This window comes from Eptatretus burgeri, chromosome 7, assembly GCF_056783735.1.
Source record: "Eptatretus burgeri isolate ZD-2024b chromosome 7, Ebu_testis_v1, whole genome shotgun sequence".
Lineage (NCBI taxonomy): Eukaryota > Metazoa > Chordata > Myxini > Myxiniformes > Myxinidae > Eptatretus > Eptatretus burgeri.
In genome coordinates this window covers 80,018,634-80,027,024 of record NC_140967.1, presented here as the reverse complement: position 1 = coordinate 80,027,024, position 8,391 = coordinate 80,018,634, and the positions used below count along the sequence as shown (strand labels likewise).

Genomic DNA, 8,391 nt, shown 5'->3' with positions numbered 1-8,391 from the left:
TGACTCTTTGCTGTTTTTGGTCCTTGGACAACAGGTTGGGAACCATCTTTGCACCCACCTTGCGCATTTCGAGATTTTCCGTGATGATGCTCCAGACAGTGCCCTTGTTCATGGAAAGTTCCTCAGCAATTATCCGCACCGTGAGTCGACGATCTGTGCGCACCATCTGCTTCACACGCTCGATGTTGTCCACCGTTCTGCTCGTTGAAGGTCTTCCAGACCGTGGATCGTCTTCAACCTCCTCCCATTCCTCTTTGAACCTGTTGTGCCATTCAAATGCACATGTATGTGACATTGTTTCTTCCCCGTAGACTTGCTGCAGCATTGCGAAGGATTCAGAAGGTGTTCTGCCAAGCTTGTCAAGAAACTTCAGATTAGCTCTCTGCTCATGACTCATAGTGCGACGACTCAGACTCGACAACGTGTAAAGCACGACCTGTAAAAAATCACACAATGAGCGCAATCAACCATCACCAATCATATATATATATATATATATATATATATATATATATATATATATATATATATATATATATATATATATATATATATATATATATATATATATAGCTGCAATGTTGTGAAAGACTGTGACGCAACCCGTTCATTCAAGTTGTGCAAGTGGAGCACACAGCAGGCTCAGTCCCGTTATTTTTTAGACGGACCGTGTGTGTGTGTGTGTGTGTGTGTGTGTGTGTGTGTGTGTGTGTGTGTCTGTGTGTGTGTGTGTGTGTGTGTGTGTGTGTGTGTGTGTGTCTGTGTGTGTGTGTGTGTGTGTATTACAGAGATGGCTGTCCGTTTGTCTGTTCTCAGTTTACGCTAATTGGCTGTTTGAGGCGAGGTGCTCACAAGATTGAGTAATGTATCATATCGGCTTATTGAAACATGATATTCAAAATCTGATTCCATATTTGATGAAGACATTGCATATAATCTCATGGCCTAAGCCCTAATTAATTATGTTGAAATCTCGAGTGAAATCGGATCAAGATGAGGAAAGAGTGATTTTTTTTTCAAGCCCAACATCATTAAATAATAGGAACCGTTGGGATGTGAAGTTTTGGTTTTTAGATCCTTGTGGAGGATCTCTAAGTCTGACTCACGTTGTTGTTCTTCATCTTCTTCTTGTGGACTTTTTTGTTTCACAGCCTCCAGTTTTCATCGAAACTTCCTGAAACTTGGCATGTATATGTAAAAATACCCCGCGCAGACAGTAACCATCTCCGATTGTGAAAATTCCTCCTAGAAAAAATATGACGTCAAAATATCTCCGCTAATGGAAATCGCCTAAAAAATTATTTCCGAAAATAGGCAAGCTTTTTGAATTCTCTTTGTGGGAATCGAACAGGGCATTAGCAGAGATGAATTACCGCACATATGATACATCACTAAGACGTAATATCAATTTTTATGACGTCATTCCTATTTTTTGACATTTTTTGTTTCACAACCCAGAGTTTTCATCGGATCTTCGTGAAACTTGCCATGTATATGCAGAAAGCCCACGCGCAGGCAGTAACCATCTCCGATTTTGGAAATTCTTCCTAGAAAAAAAGTTGACGTCATAATATCGCCGCTAATGGAAATCGCCGATACCATTATCTCCGAAACTTGGCAAGCTGTTTGAATTTTGTTTGCGGGAATCAAGCCGGGCATTAGCACAGATAATTTATCGCAAACCTGATACATCACAATGACGTCATATTCGTTTATGACGTCATCATTAAGAGGACGAGGATCTTAGCTCATTTGAGCTTGTTTTTAGACTCTTTTCAAGGTAATTATTAAACGTCGATTTTATATTACACCGCCCAGGAACACCAACAGCGATGATTTTGGATTCGGATTCTACTTTTATATAACATTTTAATGTATACATCCAACATGGAATCGCAGTTTGTTTATTAACAGTCTGTTGTGATACGTCCTCCTACAGGATGACCTTGAGGTCCCCACAATCACCTCTGAGCTGTCTAGCCTGGGTTTAAATCTCAGCCCAGCTATAAAATGTCATCCTGGTGTTTCACAGACAAGGTGAATCATCAGTATGTGTCGTCTTGGATGTTAAAATAGATGGATGTTAAATCGGGCGTCCTGTCTTCCGACATTAGTTGATAGATGTTAAATATCCCCACGGTGCCCATCACGAAGAGTGGGTGAACTTTCGCTGGCACCATGGCAAAATTACAAATTCCTGACAACCTAATTCTGGGAAGGCAATGACAAGCCACTCAGTTTAACCCTTGCTCAGGAAGTTGCTTTGGCAGTGCAGACACTCACGAACAAGTATGGCGCATCAAATATGAAATAAAACTAACACCTGAAAAGTGAAAGGGAAAAAAAAACTGAAAAAATTAAAGCCGTTTAAAAATGATAAAGCACAGACATATAGAGAGGAGAGGGGAGGGAGAGGGAAGGGAGAGGGAAGGGAGAAGTAAGGGAGAGTGGGGGAGAGGGAGATTGGAAGAGGATAGGGAGGATTTGGTGGGATGAAAGTTGCCTTCTGTATCCATATGATCCATCACATTGTTTGTCCAATTTCACCCTCTATTTTGTCCTTCAAGTCCACCGTCGGTGTCCACCCTCTCACTACTTTTCCATTTGTCCTGCTGTGTCCTGATCCATTTATTGTTCTAGCTCTTCCAGGAGCCTTGACTTTGTATACAAAAGAATCAAAGGTTGGCAACAATTGCACACACTTCGTGGGCCGAATGTTCTCTTTCTGTGTTGAAGTTCCTTGGAAGGGAAGTCATCTATTATATATTGTGAAGCGTGGTGTCTGTCCGTGCGTTCGTCTGTCTCCTGTTTATGGCGGCTGCTTCTCACACCGCATTGAAAAGCTCAACATTCACTTTTGAAATGATCGGAGAACAGGCATGAGTAATGTTGATGTCGAATTTTATTTCACAACAAAGATATTTTACCTTCTTTTCAGACAAATCCAACCTCCACTGCTCAGTGTTGCATCACCATCTTGTGGTGGGCTGTCAAAGTAGCTCAGAGCTTTTGGTTCTGAGCGAAACCAAGAGTGCAACGCAATTGACCTTGTTAAAGTCCATGAAATATGATGTGAACTAGTAGAGTACCTGCCCGATGGGCGATCATTTTCCAAGCATGCAACATCTTCTTCTGACGCATACCTTTATTTTGGTGGTGCATGGGCAACTGATATCTCTGCATATGCAAAGAAAAAAAAATCATTACAGTAAGGATTGATAGATTAACTTAAACTTTTCCCGTCATTGGGGACTTTTTTGTCCCGTCATAAACACTTTTGCTAGCTTTTCCCGTCACTTGGGATGGGTACTCTTCCTTGTCAGTATAAATTATGATGCAAAGATGAACTGATTTGATTCGGCGTCACAGGTCAGAGGTCATGTCGGATAAAAATGTGACGCTTGAGAACAGCTAAAAGGAGTTCAATCAAACTTGGTCCAAGTATGTATAAATCATAGTTTATGTAATAATGTGGACGGAGGCATATCGGTCGACATTGTGACGTCGAAGAGTGCGGTTCTAGTTCCTCGAAGTCTGATCATTCTTCAATTGCTGTTGCCATGAATACACCTCGAGTCTATCATATCAGTTTGGTTGTTCTTTGTCTTGCTCTAGCCCTAATCATCTCGGTTGGTTTTTGTTGCTGGTTCTTAAGTGTGAACCGAGAGGCAGGAAGTAAAAATCATCTCAGTTGGTTTCTGTTACTGTTCTCAAATGGGAATCGAGAGCCAGGAGGAAAAATGGAAGGGAGAAGTGACTGTTGGAAGAGCAAGGCTCCGTGCCAAGGCTGCTCAAGGAACTGTCACAATGCACGCGATGACATTCGGTCACAGGCAGGAGAGGCCCGAGGCAATCCAGAGCATGCAGAGTGGAACAGCAGCAATGTGTGACCAATGGAAAGAGAAAGAAGCAGTGATGAAGCACAGGACCCTGAGCACTCTGGGTGCACTGCCCATCCAAAGCCGCCACCACAATCAGACCTCATGTGGAACTGTATGTGTGCTGCCGCATGCTCCGCAACTGCCAAACGAACCAATTCCGGGGATGAAGGCACAACATACCAACGTTTCATCATCCGAACCTCCTCTTCTCTCTCGAATCTGAATCGATTCCTTCTCCCAATGCTTTATACTCTGTCTCTCTTTGAACTAGGGTATCGGTCAGATGGCTGGTTCCAAACAACAGTTAGTTGAAACCAGCCATAAAGTGCTTCAGGCAAATGCATGTATGGTTATTTAGTATATTCAACATAACGTACCACCTGGTACGCATTTCAAACTTTCCCTACATGACCCAATGATGTAATATATCTATCGTGGAATCATGGCATAAATATGACTAACATCGCATGAATGAACTATTTCCGTGGAAATCACCATTTTCTTAACAATATGATGTGGAGCACCAGATAGCCTTCCATTCTGGGGCAATAAACACAAGCAGACAACAATGCAGAATTACATCATTTTAAAAAGTATACAATTAAGAGGAAAACAAATTGTGTTGATTATGTAATCATTCTGGCAGTCTGATGGGATGGGGGCAGAGGGAATGCACTTCTCCCTCGGATGAATGATGTCTGCTTCCATTGGTTGTTGGAAGTTGGAGATTCCACATTGTCGTTCCTGAAGAGTAGGTGAGCTATCACCAGCACCCTGAACAAATTCCTGCCAAGTAGTAGTAGTAATAGTAGTAGTCGCAGTAGCATATATTAATTTTCAAGCTACCATCTAATCATCTGGCTAACCACAATGTGGATTGGTAAGATACTTCAGAGGTAGTGCATTCGTCATCTGGGTTTGATTCCACACCCGACTGAGAGCCGTCACCCTTGTTTTTCAAAGGCCTGTCCATCAATGAGTGCCCTGTCCATTTTTGACCAAATTTCAAAGTTCTTCCCCGTCTGATTGCAGGGAAGGTAATAGCAAATCACCCATTGTAATCCTTGCCATGAGACTGCTTCAGCAGCACAAAACATGCCCTCAGGTAGAGCATCAAACAACAACAATCACCATTGATGTTGAGCTCATGATATCATGTTGAAATGTCCCTTTTGTTCTTAGTCTGGTCCTGTATGCCTGGTGTTGGCACAATAGTTGGGGTGGTGGGTTTGGATCCTGGGGTCTTGAGTTCAAATCCCACTCAGCTGTTGAATTAATACCAGGTGGGGTTAATTCAGCCTGTCATCCTTCTGCAATCAACAAAATGAAGACAAACAAATAAACAGACAGAGAGGGGTGAAAACATAACCCTCCTTCCAGCTTCAGTGGCGGAGGTAAAAAAATCTAAATGTATAAATGGAAGAAACTTTTTTTTTGATAAACATTTTTTATTTCATCAGATTATTAAAAGCACTTTTGACTGCTGAACATTGTTAGCAATGATATGCTGGAATAACCTTTTTCTGAATTTGGATTGCCATTCCCTCCTTTTGTTCTGATTTGGCAAACCATGTGTTTGTAAGTTTCCTGTTTGAAAGGTTAAAGCATTTGGCGAATAATATCGCAATTTGAAGTACCTTGGCTTGAAATCTTTTTTTTCTTGTTTTACTCCCATATGAGCACATTGTTCATGATGCTGAGATCTTAATTTGAAGTCCCAAAAAACTCGCACGTTGATTTGTTCATTGCCTACTCACATCCCTGCAATTAATGTAAAAGTACACTAAATATCTTCTGGTGTCCTTGCCATGTATATGGTGTCTGTATCAAGATCCACTCCAAGGATTTAAGACACGAAGGCTGTACCAAGCCTTAGATCATTCGAACAGAAGTTAGAGTCAAAGCTATTATTGCTAATACCGTCAATGAAAGTACTTGCTGAATACAAATGACAGTAAATGTGTCTTCCTCATAAATTAATTTTTATAACCTCGAGTAATATGGAATGAATGTTGCCTGGAAATAACATAAAATTTACTTGTGTGAATGACATGAATGACTTCATTATTTGCTCCATTCCCCCTGACAGTGCGATACACCCGACCCGTCATTATCCTTGGCCCAACGAAGGACCGCATAAATGATGACCTCATCTCAGAGTTCCCAGACAAGTTTGGCTCTTGCGTTCCACGTAAGTACGTCTTTATCCTGGAAAATTGTGGAAATTGTTTTCTGTTTTTGCTTCACCCGCAAGGTTTCCTTTATAGATCGTCGACGATGGAGTCGGAGTCGATGAGCTCTTGCTCGACAAGCTCTCGACGAGCCCTCGCTTTTTCTTGTCATGGTGACCACCACATGTTGTAGGTCGTCTGTTGGGTTGGCTACTGCCCTCGTGTGGATGTGTATTCCTCGTGGCACAGGCTGCCTGTGGCTCAGGCATTTGCTACTGCACTGATGGATAGGATTAAATGTTAATGCATTTGAGATGACCTTGCAAATATAAGACCATTTGGATTTTTTGGCTAACCGGTAATTGCTTCCAGGTTGGTTTCTCACATTTGCTATTTTTGTCTGTAATGACTTGATCATGGAAGAAATAAGAGAAAGTCAAACAAAAGTCCCCCTTCTGTCCCCCGGTGACACTTTCTGGTGAAAATTCTAAATCCAGGATCACTGCTCACCTCCACTCATTCGTTCCTCCTTTTTCCTGCCTGTGGAGCCAACTTCCACATTTTCTTCAATCCCATTATTTCCTCCATGGCTTTAAGACAACTGTTCACCACCATCTCAGATCATCCCCCCCCCCATCCAAAACCATGATCTTTTCTTCCCCTGTTAACCTTCCCCAAGCCCACCTTTTTCCAAGTGTCCAGTTTTTCCTTCCTGAGAGTTTGCTTCTGTCTCAATCTTGTCCATGCTTTGTGTCCTCTCCTACCCCTCTTTGTTCCTCACATCCCTTATTTCTCCAAGTCTCCCTCTATTTTTGTCCCTCAACCATGCTGTTGGTGTGTTTCCCTCCTCTCTTTCTCCTGTTCCTTTTGTTTTGTTATGTTCCTTTTGTTTGGTCTGCCTTTCTTCATTTTCCCCCTTCGAGTCCATTTCCAAGCTTGTTTTGGAAGTCTGTTATCTGACATTCTGAGTACATGCCCCAGATATGTACATCTCTTCTTGATGATGGTCAGTAGCTGGGCATTCGCTTTTCCCAAACTTCTTTTTTTTTTCCTTTGAGATATCAACATGCCACTTGGTTTTCAGTAGTCTCTGCAGACATCTACACTGAAACCTTTAAAAAGTTTCCGTTCAGTCTTTCTTTTGGTCTTCCAGATCTCTGCCCTTCACAGCAGTATTGAGATAACATAGCTGTTAAAACATTTCAGTTTTGTCTTCTCCCTGATGATCTTAGATTTCCACACAATGCTCAACTTTTGAATGACGTTGCTTGGTTTTCCGATTCTTGTTTTTGAATTCTGGGAAAGCGGTCTCCATCTCCTTGTAAGCTGTTGCTTTGATAAATAAACTTTGTCACATTTTTTAGTTTTTGATCATTTTCAAGGGTTGAAGTGATATTAATGCTCCTCAATATCTCAATCATCGACTTGTGCATTCAAAGTCCTATCCTGGTGGTTGTTTGTGCCAAGTCAGCTGTTTTATCTTGCATCTCACTGACCTTGTCATTTATGGGGCAAATATCATCAGCAAAGTGATGTTTCCCATTGATTGGTCCACTGAACTCTGGATGTAATGGAATCCATATACCACATAACAAAATAAATCGCCATTCCGAAGAGCACAGGAGATGGATGCATTCATGCTAACTCCTATAGTGACACCAAAAGGGTCTTTGTTTCTGGCCAACTTTGACGGAGCATTGGTCGTTTCAGTAGAGATACCTGATGGTGTTGATGATTCTTTTGAGAATGCCATAAATCTGCAGGATCTTCCATAGTGAATCATAATCAACAGTCAAATGCTTTTTGAAAGTCTTCAGAGTTGAACATCATTGGAGTTTGCTATTCATTACTTTGCTCTATGATGTTACTGAGCATAAATATTTGGGAAATATATGATCTAACAGACTAAATCCTGCTTGATCCTCTTGCAATCGTTCATCAGCTGCTTTCCTGACTCATTTGAGAATTAGAGCACACAAAAAAACTTTCCCAGGTGGACAGTAATGTTTCCATTTCCTGTTATCGCAATTCTGGAGATCTCCTTTCTTGGGAAGTTTTATGATGCTCCCTTTTTTCCACTCTGTCAGTGTCCTTTCTGAGCTCCATTATTATTCATATTATTTTAGCCAAAATTACACTTTGCTCTGACACTGGTTTATTCCTCCATAACAAATGGCCTGTGTTGTTGATTAAAGATTTTAGAGTCCTGTGATTTTTGAAAGCTTCCGTGATTTTTGCACGTGATGTCAGGCTTTGCACCAAAGAGGTCAACGATTGACCGTATCCTTGCTCTTCGGGTCCTCACCAAACGCAGACGAAAGTTTTGGCAGGGGCTGCTT

At 41.5% G+C, this 8,391-nt stretch overlaps 1 protein-coding gene across 13 annotated transcripts in view; it reads left to right on the top strand.

The window, feature by feature from the left end:
- The window catches only part of DLG2 (discs large MAGUK scaffold protein 2), a 652,065-nt gene that overhangs the window by 605,345 nt on the left and 38,329 nt on the right, over positions 1–8,391 (top strand). For 12 of the 13 annotated variants that reach the window (XR_015060299.1, XM_085889199.1, XM_085889200.1 and 9 more), the window contains one exon: positions 5,971–6,072. Coding sequence is in view for 11 of the 13 variants with exons in the window: in XM_085889199.1 (XP_085745325.1) it covers positions 5,971–6,072 (102 nt within the window). In the remaining 2 variants the exon portion in view is untranslated. Of the gene's footprint in view, positions 1–5,970; positions 6,073–8,391 lie in introns of those variants that run through there. The other variant, XR_015060300.1, reaches the window with a different exon arrangement.